Genomic DNA, 24,449 nt, shown 5'->3' on the forward strand with positions numbered 1-24,449 from the left:
CACACTTCCCTGGGTGTCTCCTGTACCTTTTCCCTGGATTCATTGCAGCAAGGCTATTCAGAGCACAGATGTTAGGAGCAAAGAGGATTGGTGGGAAAGATTGAAACTACAGGCTATGAGTGAAAGTGAAATTTATGCAGTCCTATAAACCACTCAGAAATGTGGGTATATTTTTATAGGAACATTTTTATTTAAATTGAGCATTTCTGTTGTCTTTGAATATAACAGGAGATAACTGAAAACATTTATACTAGAGTATTAAAAAAAAAATCCTTTGCAGCCAGCAAAGGTGACTACGCACTGGCACAACGGCACAACGTACATGATTCAATTTGAAGAGTCCGTCATTGCCAGGGACAAGCAACTAGAAGAGAATTAATTTTCGATGGGTAAGTAATTTTCCTTTTAATTATTCAGTTGTGTTCATATTTTTCCATTAACAACTAGTGTCTTCCTTTCACTTGCTTCCAATTTATGTCAAGTAATTTACAAAACAATTTATAGCTGTCAGTTGTGATAGTCTTTTATGTTGTTGTCCACAGTCCATAGTGGAGTGTACATTCCTGTATATGGATTTCCTGTTATGTCCTTTATATTACTGTCTGCTATATTCCAGTGCTATCAAGGGAAAGCATGTTACTGTCTTCAAATTTCATTCCATAGTGTTTGTGCTCAGTTCAGAAAAAGAGTAATCGTTGATACAAATTTCATTTGAAAAAGAATTCAGTTTTAGTGTCTTCCTCAGCTATGTGTACAAATGTGTCAAATACGTAATATCTCATGGAATGTGTGTTGGTCTCACAAGTAAATCTTCTTTCCTTTGATAACAGTTTGCCGGAAACCAATATATTTTCAGAAGGCTTACGTCACAAGTAGAACAATTGTGAAATCTTAGTGGCAGAGGGGCAAACATTTAGGAGTTATAGGACCCACGAAGTCTCAATAAAGTGTTGGAAACATGACACAAAAAGTTGTTAAAATGCTCGTTACACATATTTATGTGAACTAATAATAGGGTAAGAAGTTGGAGATCTCAACATAAAGGACGAAACAACTCTTTGGTATTTTGAAAATGTGGCTTGTTATTGACTTCAAACAAAATCTATTAAAAGAGACTATCACTGTGCAATTCATGAAGTAAACAGTGAGACGAGCAGAAAGACAGTTCACAATACACATTTTACAAAAGTGGTAGCCTCACACTTTGCACATCCATCTTTTGTCAATGAATTGAAACAGTAATCCATTGGCGCAATCCACATTCCAGGTTCGTCAAAGTATCTGCCCTTCTGGAAAGCATACTTAATAAAGTTCTTGAAATGAGGAGCGCTGAATTGATTAGGGAAAAGGACTGCAGGGCTATAAAACTATAATAATGCCAAGTATGGCCCTGTCTCTGGATAATGATTGTGTCAATATTATGAAAAGGATAGTTGCTACTCAAAATGTAGCAAAGATGCTGAGTCACAGAAAGACACAACGAAAAGACTGTCGGAATGTTAGCTTTCGGCCAACAACCCTCTAGTCTATTTCTATCCTCACCCCTACCACTCCCTGCACTCCTACCTTCTACATCCTTTGTGAAGCCCATAAACCCAACCACCCAGGATGCTCCATTGTGGCTGGTTAGTGTGCCCCCACGGACAGAATCTTTACTGTCGTAGACCAACACCTTCAACATATTACCCACAACCTACCCTCCTATATAAAAGATACCAACAATTTCCTCCACCAGCCCTCCACTGTTCCTGTTTGTGTACCACATGATGCGTTGCTGATCACTATTGATGCCACCTTCCTTCACACTAACACCCCTAATGCCCACAGCCGTACCACTATTGAACACTACCTTTCCCAGTGCCTGACAGATTCCAAACCAACCACCTCCTTGCTAGTCACCATCACCAACTACATCCTCACCCACAAATACTTCTCCTTTGAAGGCATTACCTACGAACAAATCTGGGGTATGGCTATGGGCACCCTCATGGTACCATCCTATGCCAACTTATTCATGGGCCATCTAGAGGAACCCTTCCTAAACACACAGAATCCCAAACCCCTCACCTGGTTCAGATTCATTGACATCTTCGTGATCTGGATTGAGGGTGAGGACAGCCTATCCACATTCTTCCAGAACCTTAACACCTTCTCCCCATTTGCTTCGCCTGGTCCTACTCAACGAATCAAGCCACCTTCCGCGATGTTGACCTCCACCTCAAATATGGTTATATCAGTACCTCTGTCCATATCAAATGTACCAACCACTGGCAATACCTCCACTTCGACAACTGCCACCTATTCCATACCAAGAAGTCCCTTACATACAGCCTAGCCATCCTTGGCCGTCATATCTGTATTGACTAGCGGTCCCTCTCAAAATATACCAAGGGTCTCACTGAGGCCTTTACAGATCGTAATTACCCTCCCAACCTTGTACAAAAACATATCTCCGGTGCCTTATCTTTCCAGTCTCCCAACACCTCCCAAAGCCCCACCGTCTGGCTGCAGAGGAGCATTCCCCTCATGACTCAGTACCACCCAGGACTGGAGCAATTGAATTACATTCTCTGCCAGGGTTTTGACTACCTTTCGTTGTGCCCTGAAATGAGAAATTTCCTACCCACTATCCTTCCCACCCCTTCCACAGTGGTATTTTGCCGCCCACTGAACCTATGCAATATCCTTGTCCATCGCTACACAACCACTGCTCCCATCCCCGTGCCTCAAGTCTCATATCCCTGTAATAGACCTAGAGGCAAGATCTATCCCATACATCATACCACCACCACCACCACCACCACCACCACCACCACCACCACCACCTAGTCCAGTCTGGTCTCAAACATCACCTATCCCAGCAGAGGCAGGGCTACCTGTGAAACCAGTCATGTGATCTAAAAACTGAACTGCAACCACTGTGCCGCATTCTATGTGGGCACGACAACCACAGGCTGTCTACCTGTATGAATGGTCACCGATAGACTGTGGCCAAGAAACAACTGGACCACCCTCTTGCTGAGCACACCACCTAACACAATGTTCTTCATTTCAGTAACTGCTTCACAGACTGCCATGTGGACCCTTCCCACCAACACCAGCTTTTCTGAATTGCACAGGTGGAAACTCTCCCTTCTATATATCCTGTGTTCCCATAATCCTCCTGGGCACAACCTTCATCAATCATTGTCCTTACCCATCTAACCCCTTCCCTGTTCCCATTACAGCACTGCACATCCCTCTATTCCACCAGCGCACTCAAATCTTTTTACTTCTCTCCTTTTCCGCCACCCCCCTTCTCTCCCATGCTCTCTGACTAACCTTCGACTGCACCTAGGTGCCCTGCTCTGCACCTCATCTGTGTATGCTCCCAGCAGCATATCACCATTCCCCACCCCTACCCTGCTATCCCTCCCGCACCATGCCCCAACCTCCTCCTCACCCCCACCCGGTTGCCTCTCTCGTAATGTGCTGCTAGTCTCTGTGTGGCTCCATCTGCTGGAGACTGTGTGCGTGTGTGTGTGTGTGTGTGAGAGAGAGAGAGAGAGAGAGAGAGAGAGAGAGAGAGAGAGAGAGAAAGGCCGTGTTGGCTGAAAGCTAACATTCCGGCAGTATTTTCGTTGTATCTTTCTGCGACTCAGAATCTCTGCTGTAAGATTAGTAGCAACTATCCTTTCCATTATATTGTTACATTAAATACTGGATTTTCCATTGTTTGATAATAATTGTGTCCATTATGTAACGAACAAAATATTTGTCGTGTCTGAAAAATGAATATCCAGAGCCAGGATCTTTCCTGTACATCCTTCAGGTACCAGTTCTTTGTGTAGGACTTTCATTAGGTACTTCAGAAGCAGACAATGCATGGTCTTTGATAGAACACCATGAATCCACTAAAAGCAGAATTTTCTTCCTGTCATCAGGCATACTTGGCCAAAATACATCACAATAGAACCGTTTGAGGTCTGCTTTCGACACGTTTGCTGTTTTTCTGACACATGATCTTATATTCAGAGGATTTACTGGCTTTTGACTGTGAAAATTTTCCATAAGGCTCGGATACAAGCACGTACGTTAACCACAATATTTCGCCTTCCATTGAAATCACAAGCATAATCATTAAACTGTGCTGTGTTGCAAAGACTGATCCAGCAATAGTGTGAACAACTGTTGTTTCTCTGGTTCACAGTGTTCGATGGCCATGTAACTCTTTCTCAGATCTGCTGTGATCAGCATGGAAGATGTATCGTCGAAAACTTTTCTGTCACAGTGAGGTTGCGAAATTTTGCAACAAAATCATCACACACCTGTGAGAAATTTGCCTCCTTATCCTGACAATTCCTGCACACTGTGTAGGTTACTGCTCTGTCAACAACGTAATTCCGCTTCTTGAAGTGATATACCCAGAAATCAGAAGCTTTAAACTGAATTGTATTTTGTAGCTCCATTGCTATCCTAAGTTGCATGGCCCACAGTCACAATGTCAGGTTGTGAATAATTGCTCCTTCTGTTCCCTTCTCTTTCAATTTCTGCAGGACAGTCCAACAGATTTTTTGAATTGATGAAGTATTCATGTTTTTCTCCAAGTTGTACAGAATGTTCTTGTTCTCATTTATCTTGAACTGCTTTATTACTGACACATGCAACAGACGTATCACCAGAGGTTCACCTGTTGTAGGATTTGTGGTCCAGTACACAGAAACGTGCTGCTTTTAAGCAGTTCAGTCCTCTTCTGTCATATCTACTGGACCATGAGTGCATTCACCTTTTGTGCGAAAGCACATACTCAGATGCCGTTGAACTCAAAGTAGAGGTAGGTGACTGTTGTCATGAGCATTGCTGTTCCTTATCGACACCATCTCTGAAGTCTATTTCTTCGTCCCATTCTTCCCCATCGCCTCCAGCAAATCCTAATGTCCAGATATGTTCCACAATCTCCATATCATTTTCCAGGAGAGTAGTTACATGTTTTATGATATCTGATTTCGGTATGTACGGAGACTGATTGCTTGCTCCAAATTGAGAGACCAAGGTAGCCACTGTGACTTTCGGATCCATCTGCAATGTAAGAAGATAATGTCCAATACATTAGTACTTAACAACATATGGGAACATAAGGAATGTAGACATCATGACAGTAATATGTCCACCTACACACGGTTTACTGATACTTTGTGGGTCCTATAGCTTCCAAATGCCTGTTCCTCTGCCCCTAAGATTTTAATTTTTCTGCTTGTGACATAAGCTTCCAGAAAATATATGGGTTTCCAGCAAGCTGTTATCAAAATAGAGAAGGCTTACTTGTCAGTGCTGAAACTATAGACTCCATGAATACGATGATACTATTACGAACTGGGGTGATATGAAATAATTTTTTCATGAGCTTATGGTGCACACAGTGTCAATATAGTATTTACAGTTCAGGTGATCCAAAAATTTCTATACTTCCTCTTTTCACTGTGTGTGTGAGACAGTGATTCATTTGAAACATATATGATAAGGAAATCAAACAAATCCTAGGTGGAATAACAACAGTGGATAGATGTTACCACATAGAAGAGGTGCACGTGCCCCCCCCCCCCCTCCCCTCCCCCCACCTCTGACACCTCAGAGAGAGAGAGAGAGAGAGAGAGAGAGAGAGAGAGAGAGAGAGAGAGTGTACTGTGAAGTTCTTTTTCTTATTTGTTACCTTTTATTTATCTGCATGAAAGGATAACTGCCATTCAGCACACCAAGTGGTAATATTGTATAAGTACTTCTCCATTTTTCAATACTGCTACTTTCTTATAGACAACAACCTTATCAGAGACCCTCTGATAAATCTTTCCTGTAATGCAGACAGCTTCACACGTGGCTTGACTGTTTGCAGAGTGTATCACTAACCAAATATGTGTGGGCCATTGTTACTTGACAATAGTTTCAGCACTGATGTTCAACAGAGAACATTATTCTAAAATAAATGTGGTATCGCTGTTTGAATAATTATCGTGATTCCCGTTGTAGCTTATCACGGCTTCACGAAGTAGATTGTGTGCCATTTAGGTAGTGGTAATATTTTGTAACTGTAATTGTGATGACCGTGTTTTGCCACTTACTTATTTTGATATTGAAATTGTTAATGTATGTCTCTGTTTTGCAGGATCCTGAAGTTAACTGGAAGTTTGTTTTGAAAAGAATTAAATCAAAAAGTCTTCTGTGATTACATTTGTCTTGTTTCAATGAATAAAGGATTCAAATAATACATTTAATGATTAATATTTCTGTTCTCAAGTAGCAGCAGACAGGGCATGTGGGAGACTTAGAAATGTTTCTTATTTATCAAGACTGAGAATATCTGTGATGTTAAAATGAAAATGTATTTTGTATCAGAATAAAATAAGTAGTGGAAGAAATGTTTGTGATTGTCTTTTTTTAATACTGGCTGTAAAATCTAGGTTAGTTCTGCCCACCATTGTGCATAATAACTCTGTGTTGGAAGTTTGCAGTAAATTTAAGGTTTGCAAGTTTCAGGTGCAGTCCAGAAGTAGTGCTATTGTCATTATTTCATTGCTACATTGTTTCCCAAATTTGTATGTTATTGAGAACACCCAAATAGGTGTAAGCTGAAATACATTTAACTATTGGGATATGGTACACCATGTGTGTATAAGCAAAACCTCATAGGCATACTTTTTGACTTGGAGAAGGCATATGGTGCTACTATTAAGTCAACTCCATGACTTGGATTCTTTGTTTTATTGCTATCACAGAGTTATTGTAATTGAGTAATAAGTGATTAACATTTTAGGTGCGGGGTGGGATTTACCTTCTCAAATCATTTTATACAGAAAAAAGATGCCTCTTAGGGAAGTATTTAAATTATTACCCTTTTCATTCTTTCTTTTACAGTAAGTTATCCACCACAAAGTATTCTGTGAAATGGTCCTGAGATTCTTACTTGACTCCACATTTGAAAGATCTTAAAGCTGATTAAATGAAAGCCTTGACATATTAAAATGCCTTAGAGGCAGACAGAACTAGCATACTGCAATTCAATTGAAGTTTCCGTCTTTCTAACATTGATTATAGTTGGACAAAAATATGGAAACACCACGGGAAATGCATGCTTGAATATGTGCTGTTGCATTTGACCAGGAACGACACCTGTGTAAAATCCTCAATACAATGCAAGTGTCAGTCATAGTCAGAACAGTATTCTTTGTGGTTGTGAGTGCATTGAGCTAAGTGAATGGGCGAAAAATATTTGACACTCGTGTGGTGGATGCTTCTTTAACCAAGGTAGTCAAAGTGTCTGGTGTTTCAAGAGGCACCATATAGAAGATTTATACTGCATACAGGGAAAGCAGGCAAGTAAGTAACAACACAGATGAGACCGTGTGTTGACTGATGATGATGGATAGTCGTTGAAGAAGATTCTGATGAAAAATAAGGGGACGACAACTGAAGAAGTCACTGCAGAATTGAGTGAAACTCTTGAAACCCCTGTCAGCACCAAAACAACATGAAGGGAGCTCCATAAAACCTGGACTGTGGAGCGGTGGAAGAAAGTCATTTTGTCAGATGAGTCATGCTGCTTTTGGCCGAGTTTACATCTCAAGAGTGAAACAGGGCAGGGGTTTGGCTATTTGGCAGCCATATCATGGTTTTCCATGGGTACTCTGCAATGACACATTACTGTCAAGGAATATGCGACCATTTTGGCTGATCGGGTGCACTCCATGGTACAGTGTTTATTCCCCAATAGTGATGCTGTGTTGCAAGGCGACAGGACCCCTATTCACACTGCTTGCATCATCCAGGACTGGTTTTGTGAGCAAGAGGATGAAGTGTTGCATCTCCCCTGGACAACAGTCACATGTCTCTAGTATTATTGAGCCTTTGTAGTCTACTTTGAAGAAAAGGTTGCATGATCGCTATACACTTTCATTGTTATTTCATGAATATGCCACTATTTTGCAGGAAATGTTATAAGAATCTCTTGAAAACATGCAGGACCTGTGTTTATCTGTTCTGAGATGACTGGAAGCTGTTTTGAGTGCCAGCAGATTTCCTACACTGTATTAGGCATGATGATGTGTTTTTGGTGTTTCCAAAATTTGTCAATTTCCTGTATATACATCAGCTTGATTGTATCTGAAGATATTAGATGTAGTCGAACATAAGGGCATTACATTGGCTGCTGGGGCTTACAGAAAAAATGCCACACTCAGCCCCTGACTGAGATGGGGAAGCCTCCTGTTATACAGCCTGTGGCAACTCCTCATTGTGTAACATGGCTGCAAATATCTGTCCTTTGAACATATAGTTGTATACCCATATGTTGCCTATCACTGTATGTACCACTTACAAGCACAACACTCAAATGCGACGAGGTCCTGTTTTTATTTGAGCGGAGCGACTGTTGATCGACTAAGTTGTAGGAGGCACAAGTGTTCTGTCTTACGGTTGGAGTAGGCTTCCTCCCTAAATACTGGAGTGAACCAGGATATTCCTAGTTTAATGGAGCTAATTAAGTCACATACTCAAAAAAACTATGTACCGTCAAACGGGATGATTTTGGACACTGGGGCGAATTCGGACAGTATGGCTTATTTTGCTCTTTGCTACTGCATAGAAACAAAGAGTTATCTATTTTAACGTCCGTGCGCCAGTTATTTTAAGTGCAAGATTGCATTTATCACTTTCCACAACTTTTATTTTGCGTCAATTGTTTCCTAGGTGAATAATATACGAACAGTCTCAGTGTTAAAAATCCAAGCATTATCATAAAGTTGAAACTTTCTATTGTTGCGCCAAGCGGGAAGTTATTGTAACCATAATTGTTGATACGCTCAGTAGGTAACAGCATTGAGACAATTTCTGTACAAGTATGTCAAGTTTCTTGTGCAAGGTAATAAAATAACGACGGTTTTTGTAAAACTGTGTACTGTGTGGGGTGGTTTTGGACAATGCCAAGAACGTATAAGAGCAGGAGAGATGCTACAGTACGGTGTAATTATGACCCGTAACTTTTAGATAAAGCTGCCCATGATATTCAGAGTGGTACATTATAGTACAGAAAAGCCTGAGATTTGTATGGTATACCTAAATCAACCCTACCAAATAAAGTGCAGAAAGCGCATCTGAAAAAAATGGGAGGACAGCCAGTGCTAAATGAAGAAGAAGAAGAAGAAGAAATGTTGAAGCAAGGTATCTTGAGGGCTGCACATTGGGGATTTCCCTTCACTAAATTGAATATTAGATATTTAGTTAAAGGCTACCTTGATAAATCTGGCCGAAAGGAGAAAAGAGAAAAAATCAAATAAAAAGCACATAGAATTTTAAAAAAAGGCAGTAACTGTCCGAATTCGTCCTCTATATACTGTAACTTCGGACAGAGACTTAAAAAACACACGTGTCCGAAATCACCCCAATCCATGGGGTGACTTTGGACACTTTATTTAACTGCTTCAGATAAATATACCTACACATACACATTCTGGTTCTGGGATATTTTATTCGTTACACATATACCCTACCACTTTCATAACAATCCATTTAATCTAGCAATATATACGAAAGTTAGAGTCAAAATAACGACAAAACCGTCCGAATTCTCCCCGTTTGACGGTATACACTTTTTTGTCTCATATTTATTGTTGTTACATTCATCCAGTTGTGGTGAAACTTTGACTTGTTGTTGTGCATGCCCACTAAGGTTTCTGAATTAGCACATCCATTTTATGATGGAGTCATTTCAGCAAATATGTGTGTTTCATATAGTTTGCAATTGTTTGTGTGTATTTGGTGTTTGAGCACAAATGCATGACGTAATGGAATTGAATAAAATACAGGTATCGACATTTCAGTTTGTATGTGACATAGCAAGTGGTAATGAATGTGAAATTGCAAGTGCCAGTTAACATTAGATAACACGAGGATCATTCAGTAATTAAAGAGACAAATTGGGGAAAAAACTGTTAGTAGAGCAAGTTTGGTACTTTTATGACTTTAAGTTGGTATCACTGAAATGAGCCCTGATCAGCTGATGTATCATCATTGTTTTGTTTATAACCTCAAACGTACATTTCAAGATGGTAAGTCTGCTTGAAACGGCCACATTAGTTGAGCAATGTTCTGTTATTCGTTTTTTATTTATTTATTTATTTATTTTTTACACTTGCTGAAGGTGAGAAACTCTAGAATGTCTAAAGTTTATGGTGAAGATTGTATGAATCGTGTAAATTTTTACAAGTGGGTAGAGCAGTTCAAAAATGGTCGCAACTCAGTGACTGACAAACACCGTTCTGGCTGACCAGTTGCAATTTCAATGCTCTCACTTGAAAGTCGAATTGATGGCATTATTCATACTGACCACCATGTGACTGTGAAATTGATAGTTGATAAGGTTCAGGTTAGTACTGGTACAGCTCATAACATTATCTGTAACATGCTGAAGTACTGCAAAACGTGCAAGATGGGTCCCAAAGGAGTTGACATGGCTACACGAGGAAGCAAGGTTGAGAGTGTGCATGGAGCTAAAGGAACATTATGAAAGAGAAGGTGAGCACTTCCTCAACAAAATTTTAACTTGTGATGAGACTTGGGTTCACTTTGAGCCAGAATCAAAAAGACAAAGCATGGAGTGGAAGCACACCAAGTCACCTGTCAAGAAAAAAATCAAAACCCAAGCATCAGCTGGAAAAGTAATGTTTACTGTGTTTTGGGCTGCTGAAGGTCCAGTTTTTTGTGATTATCTTGAAGAGCAGCATACAGTGAACAGCCAATACTGCTTGGATTTGATTTTAGACAAAGTGAAGCCTGCCATGTGAGAGAGAGAGAGAGAGAGAGAGAGAGAGAGAGAGACATGGATCTCAGAGGAGAGGTGTGATTCTACAGCAAGACAATGCTCTTCCTCATATTGTTCAACTAACCCATTAAACCATCCACAAAATGGACTGGAAAGTACTGCCTCATCCCCTTTACAGTCCTTATTTAACACCTAGTGATTTCCATTTGTTTGGTGCACTGAAGGAGGCAGTACGTGGGAAGATGTTCCAGGACAATGAGGACGTGAAAAAGTTTGTGGGAAATTGGTTAAAACATCAAGATAGAGAGTTATTTGCAGCTGGAATAAAAAAAGCTTGTAGCTTGTCGGAACAAATGCATAAATTTTCAAGGGGATTATGTTGAAAAGTAGAAAAAGTGTTGTTTTGTAAAAATAAATGCTTTTTTTCCTCCAGACCAGTTTACCTCTTTAATTGTTGAATGACCCTCATAGATATCATTAGTATTTTATTTTTTCTCCAAGTACATTTGTGATAGTTGCCACAAAAAATTACTTGTGCTGTCAAATAAATTATTCCACCAAAATGAGAAGTGAATATGTGGTACACATCTCAAGTTCAAAAAATGGTTCAAATGGCTCTGAGCACTGTGGGACTCAACATCTTAGGTCATAAGTCCCCTAGAACTTAGAACTACTTAAACATAACTAACCTAAGGACATCACACACACCCATGCCCAAGGCAGGATTCGAACCTGCGACCGTAGCAGTCCTGCGGTTCCGGACTGCAGCGCCAGAACCGCTAGACCACCGCGGCCGGCTAGCATCTCAAGTATCAAAGAAAAAGGCATCATGAGCTTCAGAAATACCCGAGCTACAGGAAGCAAGACTGGAAACAAATACGCATTCTCGGTCCAGACTAACGCAATTCATGTTTCCAAATGATGTTCAGTGCAACAAATATTCTGTGGCGGGATCACTATCGCCACAGCCAAACACAGATTACAAATTTCTTCAAATTTATTTCATGGCGAAAATTGATGAACAAATCAGTCAATGTTATTAATTCAACATGGACTGTAAATGAGAAATTGTCACTGCATTACAAACTTTATTCAATCAACACAGTGAACTGCACTTGAACAAGTGATAGCTGATTACTAGAGAGTTGTAGTTAGAGCAGACAAAACACCTGTCAACAAACATGAAAGACAGTACAGTGCACCGACAATTGATGAAGTGGTGATAATTATAGTTGGTGAAACATTTAACTCATGTGGTATAATTCTTCATTACAGAAATGATGTTCAAGGAATCTCAAAAACTCATCACTGACATGACATATTGCAGTATCCAATTTTATTTTGACAAGGAGAAGGTTGACATCATTTCAGCTTCAAATTAAGAAACCTGCAAAGAGGTGAAATGAATAAAGAAGTCAGTATCATGGAAAATGCATGTCTCAAATTGTCAGTTTTATAGTGAAATGTACAGAAATTGACTCTGATGCATCTGCTGAATGTTTCACAGTAGAATTGTTGGTCATTGAGAATGGGGAAAATGGCAATTGATGAATCCACACAGTTTATCACATTGTCAAAGAATTTCTGTAAAATCAGGGCAACCACAGACAAATTTATTCACAAAGATTTCCCAAATATTGCACAGAATTAATGTAATCTTCAGTGGCTTAGTGAAAGTGGTATATTAGCAGCCAAAAACAAAGATATCAATGCCTTCAATTCAGTATGCCGAACGAAATGCCAGGCGAAGCGACAGTGTATCAGTCTGTTACTGTAATGAATTGAGACAAAGTTGTGTTAGCCAACTGAATTGTTAGATTAACTTGACTTGATGTGTTGCTGCTGCATGATTTAACATTGAAAATTGCCTATTATGTGGAACATAAATCCACCATGACTTTGCAACAATACTATGATTCCAGAAAATAATATGATGAACAGTATCAGTGAAGCTACAATTGTAAATGTAAAATTTATAAGAGATTATCTACTGTTGCCATGCATGCCAATGATTCAGACATATATGCTATTAAAATTCAAATGTTTGCTGTTTCCAATGTCTCACATTTGCAGTGTCAGCCAACAAAGCACAGGGTCAATGGCTAAAAGTGTGTGAACTAAAATTGACAAATCCACCCTTCTTACAGACACCTGTTGTGGCCTGCTCTGCATGAAAACCTTGTGATTTGTGTATGCACCAGATGGAGGAACAAAAAACACTTAAAACAAGATAATTTAAATACAAACACTTTCTTACAATGATATTGCAATGTATGCTGGGAACTCACTAGAATTTAAAATAAAGTATTATTAGATTTCAGTGAAGAACAAATATTTTAAAGTTTTAAGCACATATGGGTCTAAGAAGGCAGATAACCTAGGCTGTGCATTTGTTTGCATTGCCTTGTCTTCAGTATTTGTCTCCCAAATAAGTACACTACCTTTGACATTGAACATTGTGCAACTCTGGAGGGACAAAATACTTCACCTCTGATTCCGTAGTGTTATGCATTCCATCCAGCACCTGCAGTCGACAGACAAATATTGTCCAAAAATGGGGACCATCATTTATTATTTGCAGCTGCATGGGAAGGTAATGGCTTTCTGCTGGGTATCAGACCATGTCAGAATCCTGGGGTATGTGGTAACTAATGAAACGCTGAAGGAGATGTTGCACCTGATAAGTTATCCAAAATAATGATTTTGGTGGAAATATTCGTGACTGTCCTCCATTTACAGACGTCCACGTACCCAGAATGATCAAAAGTTTAAACTGAGACACTGACAACATAATTAAAAAGAAAATTTTGACAGAAGACTTTTTTTTTTAGACTGGCACCTGATTGATGCTGTGTCTGTATGAAGCTTGCCTAAATCTTACAGACTGCCTTTCTGCAGAGAATTATGTAATCTGTAGTGTGTATGGGAATGTATGGACCAGTCTGGAAGCGCACATTCACTGTACTAGTCAAGTGCATAAAATGCTTTTGACACCTTAACTCGAAGTGTAGAGACTGGGCCTGTTGTACAGAAAATGCAGGCAGATGGACTTGTCGCGATATGTACTTCCCTTGTCATAACTGCACCTGCTGAGGCTTCACACATGCTTCTCCATTTGAGAAAAAATCGAGACATTTCGTGTACAGTATTTTCTTGACAGAAAACCTGAATCCTGGTGTGGCAGGCACTGTGCTCTATGGACTTGGTCATCAATTGGGTCAATGACTTACTTCATGCCTCTGCTTATGCAACAAGCTTCAGGCTTGTTCTTGAACTTGGGTGTCAGATCCTGACCCCTGCCATCTTATACCTCATTGTTACCAAACTCTGAATGCAATAAGCTGTAGCAGTGTTATTGCAAGCCAGCCAGCTGCCACCTGCTTTGGAGCCTTGAGGACCAGATTAAATAAAGACTAAAAGAGCACAAAAGTCACTGCTGGGAGGACAAACTTATATCAGCCAAAACCGAAGTTATTCGATGAGAGACAGTGAAAAGTCACAACCAGAGTACCCCCCAGGAGGCTCGCCGCTCTTTGGTTGGTTCATGCTTGGCTACCACGGGTCCTCAGCCTTTGCAGCATCTTTTCCCTTCCATGCTGCATGTCTATCCTCTTGCTGTTCTTTTTCCCCTTCCTTGGGCAGCCTGTCTGGGCTATTTCTGGAAAACTATCCTGAATTTTTGGTAGTCAGTGTCAGAATACTCTCCACTGTTCCTTTCTTATTTCTTCGTTCACCTTCTCCTATCCTTCCTCCGCTTCAGCATTTGGGGTTCCTCTTTCTCTTCCTCCCTGTGCGCTCCTGAAGGCCGACTCATGTGTCTGATGTGTAAAAGATGACTGGGTAATGCGTAATTCCCAGCCCTGGGTCAACAGGTAGGGTTCGCACGTACCCCCTAATACAAGCCGGGCCCAGGGAGGGGTGATTGTCTGAGCTGCTACCTTCCCCAATTGCCTGTTGGTCCCTCTGTCAGGTGTTTGGGAGGTGTGACCTGAGGTGTGAACAATACCTAAGGCTGGTGTGCCCTCTTCTGAAGAGGGCCCCAGTTGGAAGGAGCATGCCATTGGAGATGATGGCAATCATGGGGGATTTTCTTGCAATGAGCCAATCATCTTCACAGTCAACGGCTACAAAACGTAAACGGAATGAGGCTAATGATTCAAAGACCCTTCCAGCTGCACCATGGTTACTTGTGGTTTCAGGTACTGAAGATGGTCAGTCCTTCGCTACGGTAAATCTGTTTATTATTCAGAAAGGTGTTGGTGCAGTTGCTGGCCCTGTGAAATCCTGATCCCATTTACGCAATGGCACTTTGCTTTTGGAGACTTCTTCTGATTCTCAAGCACAACAATTGCTTGCAGCTTTGCTCTTCCATGGCTATGCTGTTTGTGTTGAGGCCCATCGAACGCCGAATTCTTCCCATGGTGATATTTACACTAGGCTGCTCAATGGTGTGTGTGAGGCAGAAATCCAAACATACCTCTCTCATTAAGGTGTCATTGCCGTCCACCGGGTTATGAAAAAAGTAGATGCTTTGTTAGTGCCCACATGCACACACTTTCTCTTTTTTGATAGAGTGGTTGTTATGTCAAAAATCAAAAGTAGGTTATGAAGTTGTCACAGTCAGACCATATATTCCAAAGCTGATGCACTGCTACCTGTGTCATCATTACAACCACACTCTCGAGAGTCCTGTTGACACCCACCTAACGTGAAACCTGTGGTAGGGATGCTCATGAGGGCAACTGTCTGCTGCCTCCTCCTCCCTGCTGCATCAACTGCAATGGTGACCATGCCACCCACTGGCTCCTCCCTCGATTGTCCCATGTATCTCAATGAGCGGGCTGTCCAGGAGATGCAGGTAAAGGAAAAAGTGCCTCACCTGGCCGCTCGCAAGTTGTTGGCTAGTCAGAAACTCTGCAGTCTACCATCTGGCACCTACAGTACTGTTCTAGCTACACCTCGCTTCATGAAGGACATGGCCACACAAATATGAGACCTCAAATTTAGTACCGCAGTTGCGAAATCGACCAGCATCATGGTAGCATCCCAGTCTCCTCCTCTAGCTGTGTAACATGCTACCAAACTCTTGCCTCATGGGTCGTAGTCACCAGCTACACAACTGGCAGAGCAGAAAGGACAGAAGGACTACTCTGATGAAGACTTCTTATGTCCCTCCAGCCAACCACCACCTGAGTCTTCCTCTGCTAACCAAAAAGGCTTGAAGACGTCAAATAAAGGCAAATGGTCTCCTTCGCTGACTCAAAGATCCTCTTTGATGGTGTCGCTACGTGATACCCTTGCCAGGCTGACCTCCATGTTGCCAGTGCGCACCACTAACCGTTTCTCTGCCGTGGACTTCGCAGGCTGACAGCAGAAGAATGCCGATGCTTCTGTAGACCTCATGGAGCAGGATCCTCTTTCCTCTGTGCCACGTCGCAACGAGTCCTCGCAGGCTGGCACTTGGCAGCCATTGAGGTGACACTTCTTCATTTTTTCATCATCATGGCTCTCCTCCAATGGCACATTCACGGCCTTTGATCCAACAAGAGGATTTATGCCTGCTCTTAGAATTACAGCGACCAATTGTTCTCTGTTTCAGGAAACAAAATTGCATCCTCACAACTGCTTTTAACTCTTGCATTTGTTCCTGGTTCTTTTTGACATCCCCCCCGAGGTCGACATTCCGTCTCATGGGGGAAGTCGTGTTGCTCATACTGGATGATGTTCATAGTCAACCCATCTCCCTGACTACGCACATTCAAGCAGTTGCAGTTCGCCTCTTTGTTCCTTGCTTGACCTTTTCCCTTTGTGCCATTTACATCCCTCTGTCATATGATGTCACCAGGGCAGACTTCCTCCAGCTTACTGGGCAGCTACCTCACTCCTTTCTGCACCATCCCCTTCAGGGATCTCCCAGAACCTGTCAGAGAGGCGCACTCTTGGCTGACCTTCTTAATCAACTTCACTTCTTCTGCCTTAACACAGGAGCACACACATTCTTTTCAGACTCCACACACACCTATTCCCATTTGGACCTCTCTTTCTGCACTGCCCAACTTGCCCATCATCTCAAGTGGTCCGTTCTCTCTGACACACATTTGAGCGACTATTTCCTGTGTGCTATCCATTTACTGACTCCTACCCCACCTCCATGCACACCCAAATGGCAGCTTAGTAAGGCCAACTGGAGGCTTTACTCTCTTCCCTGGCAACCTTCGATGAACAACATTTCCACAGTTATGATTACCAGGTGGTTCATCACATTCTTTGGGATAGCAAAAAAGCTAGTTGGATTTCATTCGCTAGTTCTTTTAACAGCTCCACTTTGTTTTCTGTTGTGTGAGCCAACCTCTGATGACTCTGTGGGACCAAGATCCATTCCCCAATTTGTGGCCTGAGAATAGCAGACAATGTCATAGTGGACTCTATTGCTATCTCCAACACCTTGGGCTGCCATTTTGCAGAGATTTTGAGGTCCTCTCACTATCACCCTGCCTCACTGCATCGGAAACAATCAGAGGAGGTTCGGGCGATACTCTTCTCTTCTCTGAATTGCATGCAATAATTGAGTGCCAAGGTCATCACAAATCCCCGAACCCTGACCACATTCACACCCCTCATTCAGCCAACAAGCATTTATTACATCCGCAGTGAACACCCTTCAATCCCTCATAGCTCGCAGACATTATGTTGCTGACCTTTTCTATCTGCCACAACCCTCAAAACTCGCTCCTAACATCCCATGCAAACCACAACCAAAACACAAAACTGTGTTATCAACTTATCTACTGCAAACCTTCATCCTATAAATTTTTCATATTCAAAGGCCACATCTTCAGCTGTTAACGCCCCCCCCTCCCCCCCCCCCCCCCCCAATCCACCCACCCACCAGGTCTGAGAAAAAAAAAACCCTACTCCCTCTTGGTGTGGAAAATTGCCAAAGTTATCACGCTTCCCAAGGGGAGTTGGAATGCCGTATCTCGTGATGTTAAATTTGCTATCTTTCTGTACTTTTTTTTCTCTATAACTGTTGTACCTAGAACATTGGAATTTGACAGCTGATTTCAGCATGTATTATTAGCTCACTGAAGTAGAATCAATATTTCTTTCTTGGTGATATTTATGAAATTTTTACCCTTAAGCCATTTTTAATTGAGGAAAATTTCATATATGTGTTCTTGATTCAGAAAGTAAGTCAGTTATTCTCATGAGTATATTCAGTGGCACCTTTTAACAATTTTATAGCATTTCTTAAAATTTCAATGTCATTGGTTTAATGATTTCTGAGATAAAGGTACATATAACACTGAAAATATCAAATGCTAGAGAATGCGATTAAAGTAATTTATTATAAAAATTCACTAGTATCTCTTATTTTGTTAAAAGTGTCCAACAGAGTAATCAGAGTCATCTTATGGTTCTTCTTCTTCACTTAGAAGATTTCTTCTTCTTGCTGTCCTTGCTTTCTTTGCATTAAATTCAGCTGCACACTGAGCCTTGTGTACACACAATTTATCCAGAAGCTGAAGCCCTTTGACAGTTTTTACAACACGAACAATGTCAAGCCTTTCTATGACCTTTAATCTACTCAGATGACCATTATGAAGTGAAATCATATGATCACTGACTCAGTTTTTATCCCAACAAATACATTACTAGGCACTAGAGTTCATATGCTGTTGTTGAATGACACTTTTCGTTTCCAGGTACAATGATTAAGGTGCAAACGAAACACTAGACTTGAAATGCAAACTTGCAGATCAAAAGCAACTGTAAACACTGCTGGTTGGTATGATAATGATACCTACTGAAAGATCAAAGTTTCTACAACTGAAGAGAGAAATCTCCACCTTTCTATATCTAATATTTTCAGAAATGTGAATACAAACGCATCGCAAGTGGGGTAACTTTACTGAGCACACATACAATTTTGAAAAATGAAGTAAAAATATTTACAATTAGAATTTAACAAATTTTATGCCATTTTGAGTAGAAAATTCAAACTTATTTTATAGGCTTAAAAATGGAAATGTGATTTTTATTATTTTGTGGCATCCCAACTCTTAACAAAAACGTACCCCTCCTGGAAAATTATCTCACTTCTAATAGACCTCAATAATATTCAACAGCTAGTAGTCCTTACCACCCTCTGAAAATTTCTCACCGACAATAACTTCTGATGTCCAAGCAGTTTGTGCTCTGCAACGAGCACTTGACAATCTAACAATTCTTATGTTTCGTTGAGTATGCCTTGTAAGACGAGGGCAAGGAAAGAAACTACAGCAGCAATGTTTAGAGACATTGAAATAGCTTTCGATCATGTCAAGCATGGTGGCTTCATCCTCAGATCAGTTTGGGTGTCCTGAGCAAACAATCTGGGTTATTGATTCCTTCCTTTCAAAGTGGCACTTTTCTGTAGTAAATAATATTTACTCCAGCCAAGTAAAACTGAGGCAGGAGTAACGAAAAGTTTGGTGTTGGGTTCCGCCCTGTACATTCTTTAAATGAATGACATATCTAAAAAGAATGGCAGTGAAGAACCTTTTTTTATTCACAGATAACTACATAAGAACTTTTTAAACGCCACTATTATTTATACTCGTTTCTACGTAAATATTTTACAACACTTCTATCCATGTTATTAGCTCAAGACCAACTGTTAAGAGGAGGCAATGAGAATTTTAGAAGAGAAAGACAAGAAAACAGTAAGACTGTAGAGAAAACAAAACAAAAAGCTGTGTAGAGCAGAGACCACATTAAACTACTCAATATGGCATAGTAACTAGCAACTGACAGAAAACTGTAAAAACTGGGCAAGATTTAAATAACTGTTTGTTAGTGCCAAAGATGAATAAGCCATACAGATAGTTGATAATGTAAGACAAAGGCATGGGAAGTAATGTTAGATGAGGTGTAAAAGGCCATTTGAGTTATAAAGAATGGAAGGAAACTTGGAGGTGATAGTGATCTGAAGGAGATGATTACAGCCGGAGGTAAAGTGATACAAAGAAAATTTGAAAAAATACTTACAGAGTTTTTGTGAAAGAAGACTATTCTTCAAAAATGTGACATTGCCTTTTTTGTGAAGGAAAATTATTACAGTAGATATAACAAAAGTCTCTAAACCTATTGACTTTTTATCCATCATGTAGATGATATTCACTAAAACTATCACTGTATTCACTAAAACTGTCATGAAGTGTGGAGAGTGAGAATGACACACACACACACACACACACACACACACACACAGAGAGAGAGAGAGAGAGAGAGAGAGAGAGAGAGAGAGAGAGAGAGAGAGATTTAATGAAGCAAATGAGCAAACTGACCTTAGAAGAGGCTACAACACAGTGGGCCAATTGAGATTTAAGAAAATTGAAGAACAGAATAGTGAGTATGGATTACTATTTTGTTTGGGATTCATAAATTTTGAAAAAACTTTGACTCAGCTTCAACAAAATCTGTACAGATGACTCTTCAAAAACAAGGCTTTGATTCAAATTATGTTTGTGTATTAAAGAAAATATACATCAGTGGTGCAGTTCCCATTAGACTTCATCACGATAGTGAGAAATTAAAAATTAAGAGTAGTCATGAAAGGAGATCATGTATCACCAATACCCTTCTCAACCATCTTAGAAACAGTTTTCAGATTATTAAAATGGGAAGATAAATACAAAGACAGAACTGGTGTTAATGCAACATATCCGAATCACCATTTGGACTTGTGTGTGTGTGTGTGTGTGTGTGTGTGTAGATAAGCTTCAACAACAAATGAAAATGCTTAACAGAGCAAGCTTGAAAATACACCTTTAAACCAATTATAACTTTAAACTCTTATACCAACGATGTATCAAAGGGGAAATATTACAAATTGACACTGAAGTTATAGAACCAGTTGATATCTTAGTAACTGGACTGGTAGTAGAACAAATAAGCAGATTAAAAATGGCCTGAAGAGCATTAAATAAACTAAATAATTTAATTGTGTGTAGGCTTCCATGGCCAGAGTCAGCTGACAGAAGAGTTCCATGAGTATCACACTATGTTATAATGTAAAAAAAACTGTACTGGATAAACCAACATTTTGGCCACGGTTACAGTAGCCTCCTCCTGGGTCTACCGATCAGTAGCTAGCTTACCGTTTACTGTGTCTTAATAGTGACTTGCAACACTGAGGGCTTTCAAATGAGAAAATAATTCTCAACTTGAAGGTTAATTGGTGAGCATTGGAGATATGCGTTTTGGGAATTATTAGGGAAAAAAAAGTGTCAAGGAACAGACTGGTGGAACACACAGTTATAACACACACGAAAATGAAATCAAGCTGGGTGTGATAAATGATAGGTAGACAAAGGCACTTCTTTTCTGGATTGCAAAAGATACGAAAAGATGGAGATAATGATCTAATGGAACGAAATACATATTGCTGTGATCAATGGCTGTTACAAAATAGTCATTAGAGGACAACTTTGAAGTGTCATCTCCACCCTAGTCGACTTTCCTTGTCCATATAATCAAGGCTTTGTAAGAGTTGGCATGTGTCACCCTGGTGTCCCATGGGACCATAGTTCATCTTGATGAACCAGAGATCTGGATTACAGAAGGACAGGAAAATGAAGTTCCACTGTAGTCCTTTCTGGTATTATGCAAAATTTAATATTTCAAAATGTTCCATTCATTGATGACCTTTTTGTTTTCTGAGATTTGTTTCCACTATCAATATCCCAATTTACATAGGCTTTAACACTTGTTAAATCAGCTATACTGTTACTTCTACCACAGAACGAGATCACACAGTTTGAGACACTGTGACATTATGAGAAGCTGGCTTAAACAGCGAGAGGCAGTGGTGAGTGCTTTGACAGCTCTTGGTGGCTAACCAACTGTGTGGATGTCAGGTGGGCTCATGGCTAGGCACCAGTTGTTGGTTTTTTTCCCAAGGCTTGAGCATGTGTACTTGGCTGATAGATGGAGATGACTCAGTGGTAGCAAATGTGGACAAAATGAAAGATGAATATTATCTTTTCAATGAAACTATGTTGAGACCCTACAAACATGGTACAGCAAAACTAAGTACACCAGAAAAATTGTGGCTATGTGAGTAGCTCATTGCAATTTCAAGCATGATACTATGATAAGTGTTAAGAAAATTATAACTGATTTAGTTACAATAGCTTATAAAATTAATAACAACTGAACCACTGGAGCAAACTGATCATGAAGAGTAGAATGAAAGCTAATGACATCAGTAAACACCACAAGAAGCTACATCACACATCATGCATGTATATAAGGAATTACAGACTAGTTTATTAAAAGTTTACTTGCAAAGTTGCCAACACTATAAATCCTCACCAGTAGTATAAAGGCAACGTGTGTTTCTTAGTTCCTTACCATATTTTCCTAGTTGATGAGTGCAGATTGTAATGAGTAACACATGAAAATAAAAGACAGTCCAACTAAAGAGCAGGACAACACTCGTTCTCCCAACTGGGCATATGTATTTATAATTTTATGTTATTTCTAGTTGTATTGTAAAACCGGATTTAGGTATGCCCTTGAATTGTGTTTATAACTTGTTTAATATTCTGTTATTTTTTTCAATGATAATTTCAACAGTAGTCTAGTTAGTATCTCACATGTATGTGCAATTAACTTTATAGGTATATGATTGGTGGTCATTAAGTACCTTGCGTGGATTGGGTAGTGTGTGACATCAGAGAAAGTATTTAAGGGCAAGCTCTATGACGCACGTGATCTTTGATCTTTTGCTGACTGGGATCATTCAGGGTGTATATGCTCAGGGACAACTGGGAAATTCAGGAAAAACTCAGGAACTTTTTAGAATTCTGGGAATTTTTCATTGATTTAGTCTTCAGTTACATTTTTATAATTTTGGCTGGTAAGAACTGATAAACAGCAAGGTGTGTCAAAGGCTTTAGGACGAAGACTATGGAATACTTCATAAAAATAAACTGCTGTCGATGAGTGTGATGTCATAACTGTTTACATTAAATTCATTTGAGCAGTTGTCAATGGGCTCACATGCATGCACAGTTGAGTTACATATGGGCAGTACCTTTTTCTGCTTCCAGCTACTTGAAGTGTGGCTGTCATTTGTATCAGCAGTAGTAACAAGCAGCCAGATGCTACCCAGAAAACTTTTTCTGGTGCGCCAAAACAGCCATATTCGTGCATTCACAGAGCAGTCTGGGTTGTAGTAGGGAGGGGGTTAGTCTCCACATGAATTTGCTGTTTCCTCCTTGTTTACAGTTCTCACGTCAAACAAAAAGAAAACAGGATGCTGTGGATGGGAGCTGTCAAATGGATTAAAATACATTCACATAATTATGGAAGGCTAAAATATGTTATTAGTTTCAGTTTTTCTGATTTTATTTTCTTTCCACTTTCTTGGCAGTCGAGCATTAATAGCACCGTAGAACAATGAAGTTATTTTTGTTGGTTTGCTAAATAAAGATGGCTTTTCTTAATCTTTTCTGCGGAGGCAGTCAATTTCTTAGAAATGAAATGTTTCATTCCACACTATTGGCTCGTTTCAATCGTTCACTGAATTTCAAGTGCACATTTTCACCTTCTAGCTCTTATTGCATTATGCCATAATAAAGAACCAAATACAAGATAATACAGTACTGATACTCCAAGAAAATTTGCATCCCGAAAACCACAATGAAAAGCTTAACATCAGGTTGGGCCTACTTCACTATCAATCTGGACATATGAATGTGCACTTTAAGCTGAATTATTCATTTTAGTATGGTTTACGAAATTCTGTTGCTCCAGCATCCTCTGACATTCTATTTCTTATATGACGTCATGTAAGATCTCATTAAAAATGTACAGGCTACATCATTGTAGCTGCCCACGCACAGTAATGCCCGTTTTCTGGCACTCTCTGGCGACTGCTGAAATGAACCTATTTCTAACAGGTCGTGGGAAAATATTGTGAATGATGCTTTGAAAAGCATTACTTTCAAAGTAAATTTCCTTTTAAACAAGATTAATTCTGTTACATATGAGAATGTGCAATGAATTTCTTAAATCGCAGAATGTTTGACTCTCATTTAACACATTGAGGACCAGCCACTCAGAAGAATTTCGAGCACAGAAGACCAGGAAGTGGTCTGATGGCTTGGTTACCCCTGTATGCGAAGGATCGGATCAGTTTTGGTCCCCGCCTTCTGTCTCATGATGATGGTAGCAAAATGATGGGATGGATGGATCTTAATTATAAGTGTTTAGTTGATGATGATGTTTTAGAGTTGTGATGTATGTGTAGGTTTGGTGTTGGCTTTAAGGAATGTGGTAGGTTCTAGTTGTTGTCATTATGGGAAATTTGCTTCTGGGGTTGGGTGGATTTTGGCCTAAATTTGGTGAGGTAGTGTTTGGAATTGGATGTTTGAAGGAAAACTTTATGGATTTTGTTTTGATAATGTCAGGGATTTTGAGGATGTAGTTTGTTGTGAAAATGTCTCTGTTGGGTTGGTACCGACTAGCACCAGTAGCAATTCTGAAGAATCTGTTTTGCACTCTTTGGACATGTTTGATGTTGGTGTCCGCAGCCATGGGCCAAATTTCTGAGCCATATGTGATTGCAGGTTGGTTGATGGTTTTGAATATTTTCTACTTAGATCTGATA

General features: G+C 40.1%; 1 protein-coding gene across 2 annotated transcripts in view; it reads left to right on the top strand.

Annotated features, from left to right (window-relative positions):
• Nucleotides 1-6,392, top strand: part of LOC126184951 (trafficking protein particle complex subunit 5-like) — a 49,862-nt gene extending 43,470 nt beyond the window's left edge. For both annotated transcript variants that reach the window (XM_049927626.1, XM_049927627.1), the window contains exons 5-6: nucleotides 281-389; nucleotides 6,140-6,392. In XM_049927626.1, coding sequence (XP_049783583.1) covers nucleotides 281-379 — 99 coding nt within the window. In that variant the 3' untranslated portion in view covers nucleotides 380-389; nucleotides 6,140-6,392. The remainder of the gene's footprint in view (nucleotides 1-280; nucleotides 390-6,139) is intronic.
• Nucleotides 6,393-24,449: the final 18,057 nt, after the last annotated feature.

This window comes from Schistocerca cancellata, chromosome 4 (assembly GCF_023864275.1).
Source record: "Schistocerca cancellata isolate TAMUIC-IGC-003103 chromosome 4, iqSchCanc2.1, whole genome shotgun sequence".
Taxonomy (NCBI): Eukaryota; Metazoa; Arthropoda; class Insecta; order Orthoptera; family Acrididae; genus Schistocerca; species Schistocerca cancellata.